We start from the raw sequence: 18,476 nt of genomic DNA, 5'->3' as shown, positions 1-18,476 counted from the left end.
TTCTGACTTAGACTTTTGTCATAGCGTTGTACCAACTTTTAAATAGCCTCATCATAGAAGGCAGCCGCCAGTGCTTTCCGCCAATTCTCCACGCTGGCCTACACCTCGTTGTCTGTGTCAAAATGTTGTCTTCAAAGACAGCGGTTCATGTGAGCAGAGATGAAACTCAGGGGGAGACAATTGCGGACTGTATTGTGGGTAATCTAACATTTCCATTTGAAAACGATGCAGGAGCATCTTCATTGCCCCTGCAGAATGCGGCTGAGAATTGTCGTGAAGACGAAACAGCACGACAGTTATGTAATGTTAGCTGCATAGCTTCAGGCGAAATTTCTCACCAGGCCCTCGTACTTGGCGGCAGACACTATTTTCTAGACATCTTTACGCACTCACTGCGAGCTCAGAAATGAGAAGAGCGACGTGATGCTAACTGGGGTTATAGTAGAGACACTACCCAACACATCTGTGCAAAGCTTTATCGGATTTTCATAGTCGTTTCCATTTCGCGACCGATCGGAGCTTACTTTCTGAACGCCCCTCGTACAATGAATGAGAGATAAAGACCATTTATGCTTTCACTCTATCACAGTGACAATCATTGCATCTTCAGTAATAACTAGTTTGCTTCATTTTTGTTGGATGTGACCTCTTTAGTAACTTCATCTAAGATATGGTCCTTACACTGTAACAATCTGAGCAATTAGTAACAGAAGGGCACATTAATTATCTGTAATAAAAACATTATTTATAACATGACTATGGCAAAGATTCTGTCATCCTGTTTCGTAGCTTATGTTTTGAATAATGTATTGTGCACTAAACATGAACAGCATGCAGCAGTGTTGGAAAAGCGTGTTATGTCACCCTCTGATGCTTGCTTCTGTAGCAGATTAGATTAGTTTTTCGTTCCATAGATCCGTGTTGAGGAGATCCTCGTGGATGTGGAACATATTTTGTTCTGAATTTTAATTTTATTTTTTTAAATAACTATCAAGAAAACTGCTGTATAATTTGAAATGCCCAACCACCCATGTGATAAGCACAATAATTCACCCACAGACAATCTTCAAAACCAGTACATTTGTCTGTTGGAACAGTTCCTAGAAGTGTACCTACATATGTTGTGTGCATAAGCACAACAAATTGTTCCAGTGCTAAAAGGTATGAAAAGTGAGTACTTTTTGTTCATGTGTGCGTGAGTGTTTTATTAAATATAAGTACCATACTGTCTAATAAAATTCCAATCTAAGTTTTTCTGTGCAAGAATTTATTGGTGAAAACGTTCAACATCAACATTCAACATTCACACACAGCAGATGTATTGTCAATCTCTGTTTTTGTTGGGGGCCGTCAACCTGTATTTTTAACAATGTTTTGAAAAAGTATTACTGTCCTGTATAGTTGATGGTGTTAGGAATTTGTCTTTGTGTCGGAAGACACGAGGCAGAGTGCAACACACAATGATAGTTTGCATGTTTTGCATTTTTATTTGATTTCTTAGCATACTTGGGCACCTATGCATTAGCAGACATATCTTGGATTGTTTCCATTTTGTTGCATACACTTCTAAAGATTTTCTCACCAGAGATAGATAAAACATTGTTTCAGGAAGTATATATTAAAATGATAGGTTCACAACAAGGAAATTGAACCTTTTACATTGTTTCACAGGTGCCTAAGTGCACCTGAATGAATTTCTAGCACTTGGGAGTGCTACCAGATACCATGAATATGCTTGTCTACAGCTCTATGCCAATGGCAGTTTGGCATCCACAGCATCTGGGGCAAGTTACAACACTGGGGTCGTAAGACATACACAGCAAAGGCTTCAACTGAATAATAATCAATACAAATCCAAAACTGTTCCAAGCATGGACAATTTCCTTTTGCTTTATTATTTACTATTCTATCTTTTCTTTTACTTGTTTCCTTCCCGATAATACCAGTCATTACAGCACTAATTATCAGCCACAGTGGTGAGGGTGTCTTCAGAAATTAATATAATGGCTCCTGTTAATTAAGTGTAGCTACATATTTACTTTCTAACATAGAAAAAAATCTGTAAAATGTATTACTAATACTGCACTGTCAATGTGCAACAGCAGTGGATCTGTTGTCATAGTGGACACTTCATAATGATGAGCAGAAACTAATTCACTGTCCTCAGATTTATTATGAATTTACAGATTCGTGTTGCATCGAAAGTGAAAAGCATGTTCAGTTGTAAAAAATCATAAGATTTATTTTCTGTAATATTTGATAAAATGTCATCAGAGAAAAAAAAAATTCATTGTATTACACTATGTGCTGCACGAATTCTTGTTAAATTTTAACTTAAATGCAAGTTTGTCCATTTGCTAGGTATCTTCATTCACATACTGTCTAACAATGCAAGACAAAATTCTAAATAGTTATTTGTAAATGTTGGGAAGTACGTTTACTGGTTAAAGCACTGGTTCAGCATCCCAAGACAGGCCCTACAACACCACAACATAAAATTCTATATGAAAGAAGACAAAAGCTGCATGAATCAGATACAATATTTGCTGAGCACATCTAAAGTGCATGGAAAATTTACACAGGAATAAGGATAACATGTGAATTGTAGCTAACTTTGGGACAAATATATTTATTTCCAGTTAACATGAAAGTATAGTATAAGAAACAGCTATGCTATATCTACTCTATGTAAGAGAAAAGAGTAAAAATAGGTTTGTTCCTTCTGAAGCGTATTCTAAAGCTGCACATGCACTACTAGCAAGAAAACACATTATGTACTCTACATGTTTCGGGAATATATGAAGGATATTACTGAAATAAGTTATATTCTTTGGTAAAATCTTTGAGATAGAGTAATCAATCATCATCACTTTCATCAGTAAGATCATCTAATAAGTCATCCAGAACATCATCTTTGTTTATTTTCAGTGATTCCAGTTTTTTTGTAACTTCTTCCTGCAGTTTCCTCATTTCATCTTCTCCCACAGCAAAGCCTGGAGTATGAAAAAAAAATCCATTTATACATTACAAAACATTAAGTTTAATAAAAACACACACACACACACACACACACACACACACACACAATGAGAATATAATAACAATATGACAGTTACACGTTTTTCACTGAGAAAATGTGGTGAACATGTAAAAGTGAGATTTTCAGAACTCCAATTTTATGTTCACAGTAATGACTGTGACTGGAAAACTATTTAACCCAAAGATCTGCAATCTCTCGTTCTAAATTATAAATTTTCTGTCACAAATAGACCTAACTCAAAAACACTTTTCTTACAGTCCGTAAAGAATAAACATAATAAAGTTTGATTTATTCCCTGATTTTCTTTATAACAGTAATCAACACAATGCATTGCTACCCCTAAAAAGTATCAAGTAAATATTACCTGAATTTGTACCCTTGGTAAGGCTAGCAATGTAACGTAGAAGTGTTCGTCGTCTTCGCAATGACAGCAGCTTTATTTGTCTCTGGAGTTCAGCATCCTTTTTCAGTTGTTCTTCAATAGAAATGAGTTTTTCAATAACTTTCTCATTTTTACCACATTTTGGGCATACATTCAGTAATTTGGCACAAGGGAAACAGACTGTATGGTAAGCCTTTTTTACACTTTTCTGTTCACATTTCACACACTTTTTTGGAGCCTTTAGGGGCTTGTATTTTTTGTATTTAATTTTCCATTCCAAGATGCTCTTGCATCTTTCACACACACCAGACAGATCAATATTATTTATAAGCTTTGTCTGAGAAGAGGTATCATGTAGGTCATTTTTAAATGCTTTCGTATTTTGGTGTGCCTGTGGCCTGGTTCTCTGTGTATTTCCCCGTTGAGTGCTCATCTGTGAAACAGAAAGAAAATGGGATGTATGAATACGACAAAATAAGCAACAGTTATGTTAGATGCACTGCCTATCCACTATAACCATTGTTCCCCACCTCCTGAAATGTAATATTCAACAGTAATAGGTATTACACAAATGCAGCCGGACTACCTTCCATTTGCTATTTATTCCAAGTTGTGTTGCAATGCAAAGAGCACGAATATGTGCCAACAACTACAGGATGTTCATCTGTAGGGCAAGGCCATCAGTGTTATAATAGCTGTACAGTTGCTTCATGGTAGAACACAAAGCACTGCAAATATGTGCCTGACCTGTGTGGCATTCACATTACTACAGTGTGCGAGAGAGTGCGTGAATACACTTCACATATTTGGTGGAACTTGCTGAAGGTTACTGATGCTGTCTCACTTAATGACAGCCGAGCGAGCACCTGTACACGAACATGGGGATGACACAGCCGAGTAAGCAATTGTTCACAGCTATGCGGATGTCACGCACCTGTATTTGCTTGCACGCAGGCTGCGAATTTGCAGTGTGCACTTTGCCTACCACCCGAGTTGGGTGAAATTTATTCAAACAATAAATACAGATAAACATTATTGTTCATTATTCATGAATGACAAGTAGTATTCAAAATATTCACTTACATGAATAAAATCATTTATTCTTCATCATTGAATAAAAGATGTTAAGCATAAAAGATAAATTTGAAATCCAATGGAATTTGTCATTTATTAAATGAATGCACTCTGTGTTGCCTTTAAACTGTTTTTCAAACATCTCATTAAAAACTTCACTTGATTTTTTCAAGATTTTCCATTACGGCTGCTAAAGAAAATACATTATACACAAGCAAGGAGGATATTGGTGCATTCGATCTCCTGAAGTTGGCTTTATTTCATGATAACAATATAGGACTTTCAATTCTCAATGTTCTTCAGCAAAAATTGAGAAACCATGAATCCCACTGTAGTTTTTGGCAAATAATGTGCTGCGATTCCATGTTAGCTTCAAATTCAAAATAAAATTTTCTTTATACATCATATCATCATTCAAAACTCTTTACCTGATTTCTTGGGCTATTATATGTCTGTAGTTTGTTGTACACCTACACCAGTTATGGACAGCAATACAGGTGAACTACTTGTTTTTTAAATTGTGGGCAGGACACTACTGCAATAACTGCAGTTGTTATAGAAAGGCGAAAAACACCTTCAGATTGTCTCTTGCACTTTCACGATAAAAAAGTTGTTAGTGTGCTGCAATATTTTGATGTCTTATGTACTCAAACTATTTAATTTTAAAGCTCCATTTAACTGCATTGACACATGTCAGATTGAAGAACTATTCCATATTCTAACAGAAAGCTTACTCAGTGTTAATACTAATACACTTTCAGATGACTTTGGACATCCAGAAGCATTCCACGAACATTTTAGGAGTTCTTTAGGTTTAGAGTCTATTATGTTAGTCATTAGAAACCGAATTCTTACTTGTGCACTCATTCTATAGCACAACAGCCACGAGCAAATTGCTTAATTATATTAACGAGACACCCATCGCTGGTGGCGTTGGCTATATTGGTACAACGAAGGAAGGTACTGCAGATCAACAGTTCCCATTGGCTGCATTCTCATCTTTGGCTACTTACTTACAATACTTCCGCATGTTGACAAGGAGAGGGGTGAAGTACTGGCACATGTAAAGTTGGCTGAATTGAGCCATGTTGGCCATGCAACTGCTACGGCTGTGTGCCTATGAAGTATTTTTGTGTTGCATTTGTTACACTGTAAAGCTGTGCTCATTCCAAAGATCGGTTTGGACAATGCAGTGCTTTACTAGGCATGGTGGTGTGCCCTTGACTTCCTGCCACCTCTGAACTGACTTTCACATCCTACAGTTCAACATGTACTCAGAAACACAGTGCGACTTGACTCGGCATTTTTCTCATTGTTTGAGACAAAAGAAGTGACAAGTACAAAAACCAATGGAAGATTGAATACAAAACCTCTAGATTTTTTAGTCCAGAACTTAATCCACTGAGGTGCATTTATGTACAATCTATTAATAATTTATTTACAAAAAATAGAAACTGTACTGACCTAAGGGAAGAAACACTAGTCACAGAATTTGGTACAAGGAATAAACAATATAAAAAGATATAGTGGCATTCTGTATTATTCAAGTTATGAATAACTTTTTTTAAATGATATACTTATTCAAATAATGCCCATCTCTGCTTACTACTAAACTTGCACTTCCTTCCTCTTACCATTACTTGCAGTTAATATTATCAACTGTAATAAGTCCTATTAGTTCATTTGCTCAATTTACTCTTGAGATCCTATAGTGGAGATGGAAAAAGCTTTATCTGTTAATTATACACAAAGTTGACAATTATAACCTGTTGTCAAGGTCCTCAACATAAATCTTTTCCATTTGTTCTGTCCAAAATGTGTCTCAATGTCACTGCAATATGAGCATTAGTTCATCAGCTATTCTTTCACACAAATTTACATTTCCACAGCTAAATCAATTATCTTCAATTCAATCCAATATTTCATTATCACTTTAATATTCATTATACGTGATCATACTCAAGTCACTGTGGTAATACTTGTTGAATATCAGGTACACAGCACACACTTTTTCCCAAGAAAACATGCAAAACTGACAGCTAAAAAGAAATCCTAATTCTAAGTGCATTCCAATGTTTTCCAGGCCCATTGTGGCAAAGCTGAATAGAGTGTACGTTTCATTATCCATGTGACAGGGCCACGCACCTGTAGCCCAGCACTCAGTGAGTGCACGCCACATGATACCGATAGAGAAAACTGCTGGGCATGTTCTTCCACAATGCATGTGAAGCAAATGGTGGGTAATGAGGGCTGCTCAAGCAGTTCCATCACATGTGTGCAATGCTCTAGTAGGCTACAATAATGTTCAAGTAAAAGAATATGCTAATTCTACATAAAGTGCAGTTTCTTATATGGTTTATGAATGCTGCGTACCTGTCTCATGGACATTCAATACTTAATTCATGAAGTTCACAGTTCACAGTGAACAGCTCATGAATGCAACAATGGTTCACTGTTGGGTAATACAAACATGCATAATTTGAAAAGCACGGAACGGTTCTCTTTGGAGACAGAAACTGATCGACACTGTGGGAAAGAAGACTGAGAGAACCAAATATTAAATATGACAACTTGGTCTTGTCATTTCCCACAGGATATCTGCAGCAGGAAATTACCTCCTACGGACTCAAATTTCAGCTAATTGCCTGTTGGACTCTGTTTACAAAGAGAAGGCTACACAAAGTAGTGATTATGAAGATTATTAGTTTATTGCACAATTCTATGAGGAAGGTGACAACTATTTGAATCACTCGATGACTTTTTGAATCACACAGTGGCTAGAAGCAAAATGCTGGCACTGGATGAATTTCTGGAAACAATGCAGTCCCTGTCCCTGTAGTGGAAGTACACATCATAATCACCGAAGACCAAAGATAGACTGGTGCTGACCACTCGGTGGCTCCAGCACATGGTATAAAGAGACAATTTGTACCACATATTAACATTATGATGTGAAATGCAACCCCAAGTACTAATGTGTACACAAACTGCATAATGCAATCCAAAACAAGCACTGCTGTATATTGAGATATGGTGTTGTTTTAGACTTCATTCCATCTGATTTTCATCTCTTCATGCTTCTGAAAGCTTACTAAGTTGGCAAGAGCCCCCAGTATAGTGGGAACATCAATCAAAAGGCAAGTTGATGAATATAGTGACATGACGTTAATAGCAAAACAAATGATGGGTATGTGGACACATGCCATTGCAGACACAGTCAAGATGTATACATATTTGTTTCTTTTGTTTTAGGGCACAAAAACAACTAGGGTCATACACGCCCATCTCAAAACGTAGAACACAAAGACAAAGAGAGGACCTCAGAACAACTACATGTCAGCACCAATCGACGGAAAAGAGGACAGCTTAAAACAGGGAAATGGAGAAAGGTCTATAAAATATGTCATGGAGAAATGAGAGTTCAGAACGACAAATTAAATGGCTTTCACCATATTGCTATGACAGATAAAAAGTAAAATGTGGTCGACAGTTTGCACGTTGTTCAATAAAACGCCCAATAACCCAGACAGCAAACAGATATGATGAGAACGTAAGCGGTTAAAAAAAAAAAGGGGGGGGGGGGCGGGGCGGGGCATTACGTCAGGAAATGGTGGACCATCAAAAGTCGAGCGAAATGTGCACAAAGTGGTGGGGGAGCACCACTTAACAAATGGCTATGGCAACCTAGTTAAAATGATCTCCTTGCGGTGAGAGGGCCGAGAGATGGTCATCCAAGCCGCTGGGAGAGACTTAATAACCTGGAGTTTGTCCCCGTGAAGGAAGAACCAGTGGTAATGCCAAAGTGACACCAACTACTGACAGAAGGCAACTCAGAGATCATGAGGGGGAATGTAAGAACTACCGGGCTGAGGTACAAGGACTGCATCCTTGGCAGCAGCGTCACTGGCCTCGTTTTCTGTCAGACCGACATGACCAGGGACCCACATAAACATAACAGTGGCTCCATCAACAGTGAGGAAGTGACAGCTTTCCTGGACCCGTTGCACTAAGGGATGAACGGTGTACAGTACACAGAGGCTTTGAAGGGCACCGAGAGTCGGAGCGGATGATGTAATTAAAAAGCCTGTGTCACCAGATGTACTGTGTGGCCTGATACAGGGCAAAGATCTGTGCTGTAAATAGTGAGCAGAGTCCTAGAAGCCGATACTGAAAAACGTCGAAGCCAATGATGAAGGCACACCCGACACCTTGGTCAGTCTGAGAGCCATTAGTGTACACAAAGGTATTATTGAGAAGTTCCATGCGAAGGTCGTGAAACTGAAGGTGATAGAGCAAGGCTGGAGTAGTGTCCTTTGGAAGCAAATGGAGGCCAATGTGAGCACAGGCCGTCACACAAAACCAAAGTGGTGAACGGTTCACACCCATCAGGACAGTTGCAGGTGGCACGAAGTTAAGATGCCAGAGCAAGAGCCAAAAGCGATCTCCAGGAGGTAACAGAGAAGAGAAGAGGGACACGTCACATACTGGTGATGAAAGGAGACATTGAAGAAGGAGGCATAGGATGGGTGGCCATGCATGGCAGACAAACAGCATGCGTATCTGCTGAGGAGGAAGTCACTGTTTTAGGGCAGTGATAGTTCAGCAGCTTCTGCATACAGACTGTCAACTGTGCTAGTGTAAATGGCACCAGTGGCCAAACGGATGCCACAATGGTGGACAGTATTGTGACGGCGTAAGAGGGACAGACGTACAGATGCATAAACGAAGCACCCATAGTCTAGGTTCGAACGGAAAAGGAACCGGCACAAACGGAGGAGGGTGGTTCGATCTGCTCCACAGGAAGTGCCACTGAGGACACGTAGGACATTGATGGACTGCATACAGCGGGCTGTCAGGTAAGACACATAGGAGGACCAAGAAAGTTTCCTATCGAGCAGGAGTCCCAGGAATTTCATAGTTTCAATGTACGGAAGAGGAACAGGTCTAAGATGTAAAGACGGTGGAAGAAACCAACTGCGCCACCAGAAATTCATTTAAACAGTTTCATCAGTGGAAAAACGAAAGCCACTGTCGATGCCCAACACGAGTAAAGACGATCGAGACATCGCTGAAGGTACCGTACAATGAGACAAATAGATGGCAAAATCATCAACAAAACGGAGTGCCGGAGGTGCCAGATGAGCCATTACAGGGTTAATGGCGATAGCAAAGAAGACAACACTCAGCGCAGAAACCGTAGGCATGCTGTTTTCCTGAATAAAGGTGTCTGACAAGGCAGAACCAACACGTAACTTGGAATATCAGTCTTTTAAAAATTCCTGAGGGGAAACAAGGCATGTAGCCATGGAAGCCCCACATGTAGAGAGTATGGAGAATACCAGTCCTCCAGCAGGTGTCTTAGGCTTTCTCCAAATCAAAAAACATACCCACAGTCTGGGAGATCCACAGAAAACCATTCACGACATGGGTGGACAAAGTGATGAGATGGTCAACTGCAGAATGGCACACTCAAAATCCACACTGTGCAGTGGTTAGTAAATTGCGAGACTCAAGCCACCATACCAGCTGGGCACGAATCATACATTCCATCACCTTGCAAACACAGCTGGTGAGAGAAATGGGACAGTAGCTAGAAGGAGGGTGTTTATCCTTACCAGGCTTAAGTAGGGGTATGACAGTGGCTTCATGTCAGCGTCTGGGAAATGTGCCCTCTGCCCAGATGCGGTTGTACGTATGAAGCAGAAAGTGCGCGGAGGATCGGGATGAAACAAGGGCGTGATCTAGCTCCCTCATAGTAAAGGCGGCACTGTAGGACCCACGATTCTGAGAAGAGAAGGGTATTGCCAGAGCCCCCTCCTCTTTGTTCCAATGGAGGAAGGAAGGGTGATAGTGAGAGGAGCTCGAAATCTCTGCAAAAATGGCAGCCCAAGCTGTTGGCAATAGCAATGGGGTCCACTATGACTTCACCTGCTACTGTCAAGCCAGAAATTGGGAATGGATCTTGGTCCCACAGAGCTGTTGGAGGTTGGCCCACATGACAGAAGAGGGAGTGGAACTGTTAAAAGAACTACTGAAAGAAATCCAGCTAGCTTTTTTGCTATTCCGAAGAACACAATGACACTGTGCACGCAACTGTTTATAACGAATGCAATCTGCCATCACAGGATAACTATTAAAAACATGAAGAGCACGTCACACACGAATTGTATCGCGGCATGCATCTATCCACCAATGGACTGGGACACAGTGTGGCAAAGACGAAGTGTGAGGAACGTAACAGTCTGCGGCTGTAAGGATAACATTTGTAAGATATTCTACCTGGTCATCACAACTGGGGAAATGTTTGTCGAAGGTCACCAGGGAAGAGTAAAGCCTCCAGTTGGCCTTTCTAAGCTGCCATTTGGGTGTGAACGTAGGTGGGGTAAGAGTCAGTAAATGGGTAGCACATGGGAAATGGTCGCTCCAGTATGTGTCAGAGAGAACGGATCACTTGAGATGATGGGCAAGCTGGGCAGTGCAGAAGGATAGGTTCAATTGGGAATAGGTGTGTGTGGGGTCTGAAAGGAATGTGGGTGCTCGTGTGTTAAGGCAGAGGTGGTTAAGTTGACTGAGAAGATCAGCCAAGATGGCACCTCTCGGACAGGTCCTGGGAGAACTCCAAAGTGGATGGCGTGTATTAAAGTCACTGAGCAGCAGAATGGTGTGAGGTAGCTGCCCAGTAAGCTGGAGGACATCTGCTCTGGTGACACTGAACAATGGAGGGATGTAAACAGTACAAAGGGGAAAGGTCAAGTGAGGAAGGAAAAGGCGAACTGCAACTACTTGAAGACAGGTAGTCTTGGAGATGGGTTACCTATGAAGTTCATGCCGTGTGACTCACCCACAAGATGGAATGCTGTCCTCAGGGGGAGGGCCAAAATGGGCAGGGAAGAAATGCCAGAGATGAAAGCGGTCATGAGAATGCAATTTTGTTTCCTGGAGGCAGAGAACAAGCGGACCCTACAATTCTAAGAGCAGCCGTAAATCCTTTTTGTTTGATTGAAGGCCACGAATGTTCCATTGAAAGAGAGTTTTAATGAGGAAAGGGGAGGAGGAAAAAAATGAGGGGGTGTCATCTCGGCGGCTGCCGAGTGCCAGCCTCCAAAGGCTCCCTGCTACAGGGCGTAGACGCTGGAGGATTCTGCTTCACGAGATTGACAGAGACATCAGCATTCTTCCTCTGTCGATCTGTGGAGTCCAGGGCAGAAAAACGGTCGGTGGTGCGCACCGGCGACACGGGGGTCAGTCGGGTGAGGATACCACATGGCGACATTGTCCAAGAGTATCTCAAATCGGCGAAGGAGAAGACTGTTTGCCTTTGTTTGACTTCCTGGAACCTTTCCAGTTGGCAGAGGAAGACTCAAATGTTTTTTGCCTGGAGGGCATAAGAAGTCTTCGCGGAAGTATTCCTTCCGTCTTGCCGGACATGTCACAGGTGACTTGCCTCAGGAGATGAATGTTCGGTGGCTTGTTGCACAGCTGGACGAGGACGAGGACGAGGACGATGCTACTGGGCACTGGGCAATTTTACAACCAGTGCTGAATATGAGGTCATTTGTCTGCATGGCCGTGTCCTTCACAGAGTGAGATGTAGCAAGAACAGTACTGTAAGTGGCAGATGGTAGAATGCAGGGTTTGCGACTAGCCAATAACTTGTGAGGGACCGGGTAGGCACTTTTTCCTTTACGTAGATCTCCTGGAGAGGCCACTCATCGAGATAACGGGATAATTTCAAGAGGAGGTAGATGGTCGCCACTGCAGTTGATACAGCAGGGAGGAGGAGGCGGACAGTCACCATGGTGCACATCCCTACCACAGGTTACACATTTGGCCAAGTGTTGACAAGACATTTGAGTGTGGTTGAAATGATGACACTGGTAGCAGCACATCGTGTTTGTAATGTACGGTCAGACTGTGATAACTTCATTCCCTGCTTTGACCTTGGATGAAAGCACCACTCTATCAAAGGTGAGAAAAAGAGTGAATGTGGGCACTAAGGATGCATCTACCTTTTTGATCACCTGATGGAGGGCAATGTCACCCTGATCAGCAGAAGTAGTCTCCAAAAGCAAAATGCCATTGCGTAAATGAGAGCAGGATTTCACAGGGCTAGCAATTGCATCAACACTTTTCTAAATAAGAAATGGATTTACCGTTGCAAAGGACAGACAGTCTTCAGTATGTGAAACCACGAGTCACCGTGGTGCAGCTGGAGGGTCTTTGAATCTGAAGCTTCATTCCATCTATGTCTGGTAGACGTGAGGGCCCCCCCCCCCCCCTCCTCAGAGGGGGGCGGGGGGCGGCTCACCCACCTTAGGTGATTGTTCACACCTCCCAAACACCTGACAGAGGGACCAATCGGCAATTTGGGAAGGTAGCAGCTCAGTTAATCACCTCTCCCTGGGCCTGGTTTGTACCAGTCACCTGTAATGTGTCAGATGCGAAAAAAGGAGACTAAAATGCCAAAGCAAAGGAAGGATAGGAGAAGGTGAACAAGGAAAGGAAAAAAGGAAGAAAAAAACAGTGGTGAGACCGTTCTTATGTCAACTACTGAAAATGCGGAACAGGTTCCCCAAGGGAGGGGGAAAAGGATTAACAAGAGGATAGACATGCAGCACAGAAGGGAAAAGATGATGCAAAGGCTGGGGGCCCGTGGTAGCCAACCACGAATGTGCCAAAGAGCGGGGACTATCAATATGTGTATTAGATGTACCAGTATAGTCACACATACTCCAGTTGTGGAAGGAAATAGGTCATGACCTTTTCATAGAAACCATTCCAGCATTTAGTGGGAGGGGAACATCTGTATCCCATTTGAATGCACACACTCAGGTGGCCACATAGGCCAGACTTTAGGGACTGACAGTGTAAGCACTGTCACTAGACAAGGAGATGTTCCCTGTTTTAGCAAAATTTAGGCATCTCAATGAGTTGTAGTCATTGGTACTTTTCCTTTGTGATGTGCTTTTAAATTTTTTGTTAAAACCTGCATGAGCAAGTGATCAGGATGAATGGTACTCACTGTAGTTTACACACATCAGGTTTTGTTTGATGGGGTGCTTATGTCCAGCAGCTGTCCACGATTTCCACAGTTTGATTTGTGTGTGCAGTACCAAAAAATATATAAATATTCATATATTTAAAGCAATGGATGAAGTGGGGAGTGGGTCATACAGTGTTACATTATAGGAGTGTACTTTTCAGGATGCATGCCTCTTACAAAGGCCAGCATGACGACATCAGAATCAGCTATTATATTTTGGTCCCTCTTGGATACAGAAAACACAACTAATGTCCTAACATTCCAAGTTAACTGCATAGTTCTTTGTGTGCAAGGTTAAGTCTGGGTGAAATATAATGCCCTGAACCATACTGACATTCTCACTGGGGTGTCAAACTTGTCATAAAGGAGCAGTACCCATTATAGGGCAAGGGAAAAGAATGCTATACATAAAGATAGTGGTCAATCATCAGGTAGATGACCATGTCTTTTCATACTGTGCAAGGGATGCACAATTGGTAGCATCACATCATAAAATAAGGTCCCCATCAGCTATAACAGGATATCAATCTGACAAGAGACCCAAGAGCAGCACTTTTAACTTGTTATTTGGTATGTGGCTAAAATTAGTACCATTCCTATATGGCTAAACATTTAATGTCGAATACACTAAACAGTCTAGTGTACAGCAACATGTAAGATGTACAAACACAACAGACAATGACATATTAGCTTTATTACAGTTTTCTTGACATTCTGAAAATAACTGGAATTGATCAGATTAAGGTTCATTTGTTTTATTTACAATGTTCTGAATCTATTTGAACTTAGTAACCAATAATTTGCCTTGTGAGTGTTATTAAATAGCAATTAAAAAAAATCAATCTGTAAATAAATAATGTGTGATCTGTAAACTGAATGTATTGCTACAGACATCTCTCACACGATACAAATGAAAAATTTTTCATACTAACAAATGACAACCAGAAAGGAATATATATATCTGTGTGTGTGTGTGTGTGTGTGTGTGTGTGTGTGTGTGTGTGTAAGAGAGAGAGAGAAGGGGGCAGAGAGAGCTACATGAGGAGAGCTAACTGAGGACTGAAACCATATAGCCAGGAATATACCACTCAGCCACCTAAGTCATACAGAAATGTGGCATTAAATACTTATGAGAGACAGTGTGCTATGCCGTATATGAATAACTTTAATGGTATTCATAGGCCAACTACTAAACTCACTGTAGCACAGCTGTTGGTAATAATGATGTGGCTTTTCTATTCATTCTTGTGCAACATATAAACTGTATACTGAAACACTGAATGTCTTGAAACAGTAGTAGATACAATACAATGTTTTTGGTTGGACTTTATAGTCTGTCTGTACAATCATAAGTGGGCAGCGGTCTTTGTGGGGAAAATGACCCTTCCCGGAAGAACCCTGTGACTGCACTACACGTACTCTCCAAAATCAGTTGTCCATTACTAGTCCAGTGACAATTCACTCTGATTCTGTTCATGTCATTTTAGTTACCAGCATCAGTCAGTTCAGTTGATATATTTAGTTACTCAGAATAGAAATGTGCAAAATACAAATGAGAGATATCTTTGGAGTAAAGAGCAGTCTGTCATCTCTAATGTAATTATAGCCGGTATTGGCACAAAAAGAACTGGGGGCTAATATTTCCAGTCTCAATCAAAGGGCTGCAGTTTATACAAAAGTCAGTCTTGCCTCAATAGAACACATCAGAAAGGAATGTAAAAATAAACCACACAGTTCACTAGAATCGCCAAGAAAGAGCACTAAGAAATTTGAGAAGAAATTAATCATTGTAATCAGCCTTCCAAAACTGGTCATTCAAGAAACAATGGAGGACTTTTAAATAGATAAAAAGATAGTAAGATAGTGCTGACATTATACAAATTACTGCTGTAAAACAAAATATCCATTTTCCTTGGCAGAACGATATTTTGCACAAGACACCACGTAAAAGGTATTTAAATAAAAGAGACCACTAAATAAAAGAAAGATTCTGGTAGAGGGAACTGATTTAATTGACTAGTGATCCAAATATTTCATACAAGTAAGGAAATTAAGAGAGCAAAACGGTAAGTTCTCTTATATCGACAAAACTTGGGAGGACAACAAACAATGGCATTGAACTTGTAAGCAGTATTCCTTACTGATTGTTTTACATTGTGGCAGGAAGTCATGGAACCCTACACTTTTAATCTTGAAGAACATTGGCACACAGCTCGCCGTCAGACTGCAAAAGAAGGTCCCTGTGGAATATAATACCCTGGACCATATTTCAGCTCTTACGAGGTGTGATGATAACTTGTCCTCTAAATGCTCTACTAAAAACTGAGGCTTCATCGAGATGGAGTCCCCATCAGCTCTCGTACATACGAGGTACCGGGGTAAATAAGGTTCACTGCCATTCTTAGCCTGGTGTTCCTCCCATGGTGTGGCCAGTGAGGGGAACAATTTAGGATCATACTTCCTTGCATTGTACCGAGACTTGGAACGCTTAGAGACTGCTGGCGTTTGATCACCAGCAAGTGATGTCGTGTTGCGTGTCATCCGCCCTGATGCCACCCACTCCATCCAATCAGGGGTCCTGCCCACAGGCGCCACCCAGCCGCAGCAAAGGCCACCTGGCATGATGGCCATTGCCGGGAGTCCATGCCCTAGGGCGACGGGCATCTCCTCCTTGGCATACGTGGGGAGTTAACGGCGTAGCCATCAGCAGAGCGATCCCTGTGTAGTTAGGAGGCTACAACCAACAGAGTACATGGCGGCCCCACCACAATGGACTGGCTACCATGCTGGATGTGAGGTGCAAAGAATTCCATGGTCCTCGTCGGCACAGAAAACGACAATGCATAGTGGATGGAGGAAAACCCACCCAGAAAGGTGTCCTCCCTCAATAGATAGAGGATGAGTGGAACTGCAATAGTTTTCCTAAGCCCCATCCGATGAGCTGGAAGCAAGCATATGCTGTAGTTCCAAATAAAAAGAAAGAGGTTTTATCTTAGTAGCCCAAGGCTGTCTTGCTGCATATAGCAATGGAGCTTGTGGTGTCACCGCCAGACACCACACTTGCTAGGTGGTAGCTTTAAATCGGCCGCGGTCCATTAGTACATGTCGGACCCGCGTGTCGCCACTGTCAGTGATCGCAGACCGAGCGCCACCACACGGCAGGTCTCGAGAGACTTACTAGCACTCGCCCCAGTTGTACGGACGACTTAGCTAGCGATGCAACACTGACGAAGCCTCGTTTATTTGCAGAGAAGATAGTTAGAATAGCCTTCAGCTAAGTCAATGGCTACGACCTAGCAAGGCGCCATAGCAATTGATAGTTATCGTATGAAGCATGTCTCATCAAGAACGATGTATACAAATGATGGATTAAAGTTAAGTACTTTTCTTTATAGCATTCATTACGTATCCTGTTTCAGACCTCACGCCATCCTGCGTGAGCTTATAGCGTGCATTTCGGCCTTCTCTAGCTATATAACAGAGCTTGCCACAAGAGCATTGCTTGTGGCGTTTACACCACCGTATCAACTCAAGCTACACTGCTTTTCTATTTTAGTACATTTCTCCGATTCTTTTGCAGGAGGCGAAAAGTATATGGTTCCACTTAACACCTTAACTTAAAACACTGAGTTATTTCATATTTATTATTTTAACAGAAACTTAAAATCCCAAGTATACTCGGGCAACTCAAGGAAAGACCTTCAAAAACAATAAAACCTCACTTGTATCTATTTCAGCATTGATAGGTAAGTGTTCGGTCACTAGAGAGCACCTGGTACTACATTTGTAGCCTGGCTGTCATGTTTTGGTTGAGGCGGTTCCCACTAGATATTGTCTTTACTATGTGCCGCTTTGGATACTTGACAACAAAATACATGATTTCAGACACTCTCCTGTATCGTTGTTTAGGCACTGCTTCCAAAAAGTGATGATTTCAGTGATCCTGAGTTTGATACTGAATGTAGCAGCTCAGAAAGTGATGGTAAATGTGATGTTACTTCATTAGAGACTGAAAGAGATGACATTTCGTCAGTGCTACGAGACCAATACATCCATTGTGCTCCAGCCACCTCCTCCAAGATATATGTTCACAGGAAATCATTGTGAAGTACATGTTTAGACTTTATAGCTACACAGGAACTAAAAAATTACTTCATGTTTCAAAATAATTTAGTCAAAGTCCAGTGCACATGTATACTTGGGATTTTATTATTGGTGATCTCTAAAATTTTGTAACTCATTATTTTTAGCTCTAAAAGCTGGCTTTATATGCCTATATGTAATGTCATTCATAATAGGATTTTTCATTAATAAAAAATATTATTTTTTGGAACATAATTTTTAAAAAACCATTAAGTCAATGGGCTCAAACAACCATATTTGTTTCAGTAGTTCGACTGATACCAGACTTCAGAACGTCATCCCCACAAAAAATTATGTGCACCTCAACACACTATCAATTGCAGAAAACCTTGTTTCAATATCTGGAATCATTTATGAAGTAAAAGGGGTGTTATATCTAGGGTGTATACGTGGACAAGGAAAAAAAATTCTGGATTTTTCCCCCGGATTTCCTGGTTAAAAATACACTTTCTCCCGAGTGACAGTATATTTTCCCTTATCAATCCTTTGAATGGTTATGGTTTTATACACGGGAGTACAATTTCCCAGCACTTTAGAAAACAAAACTCAGGGAAAAAGACGCGCTTTGGAAATATCTTTGATGTGCAGCAACATGTATGCTGCGTATTTTCATATTACGAAAGCATAAATTTGCATTCCACCAAACACCGCATGTTACTTTCCGAATCATTGAAATCTAGATTTCGATGCACTTTTGTAAGCCGTTCGTAGCTCATGTCACGTGATCTCGCCAGCCAATGACAGAGGATACTCACGTGATGTAGTCAGCCAACAGCAACATCACTGTTAAGTAG

At 41.1% G+C, this 18,476-nt stretch overlaps 1 protein-coding gene across 1 annotated transcript in view; it reads right to left on the bottom strand.

Annotated features, from left to right (window-relative positions):
* Positions 1-2,609: 2,609 nt before the first annotated feature.
* Positions 2,610-18,476, bottom strand: part of LOC126471070 (uncharacterized protein C9orf85 homolog) — a 37,627-nt gene continuing 21,760 nt past the window's right edge. The window contains exons 3-4 of the mRNA XM_050099143.1: positions 3,405-3,855; positions 2,610-2,993 (exon numbers count right to left, since the gene is read on the bottom strand). Of these exons, the coding sequence (XP_049955100.1) occupies positions 2,857-2,993; positions 3,405-3,855 (588 nt within the window). The 3' untranslated portion in view covers positions 2,610-2,856. The remainder of the gene's footprint in view (positions 2,994-3,404; positions 3,856-18,476) is intronic.

This window comes from Schistocerca serialis, chromosome 3 (genome assembly GCF_023864345.2).
Source record: "Schistocerca serialis cubense isolate TAMUIC-IGC-003099 chromosome 3, iqSchSeri2.2, whole genome shotgun sequence".
NCBI lineage: Eukaryota > Metazoa > Arthropoda > Insecta > Orthoptera > Acrididae > Schistocerca > Schistocerca serialis.
The sequence above is the reverse complement of the archived record's forward strand: the minus strand, read 5'-3'. Positions and strand labels throughout refer to the sequence as shown.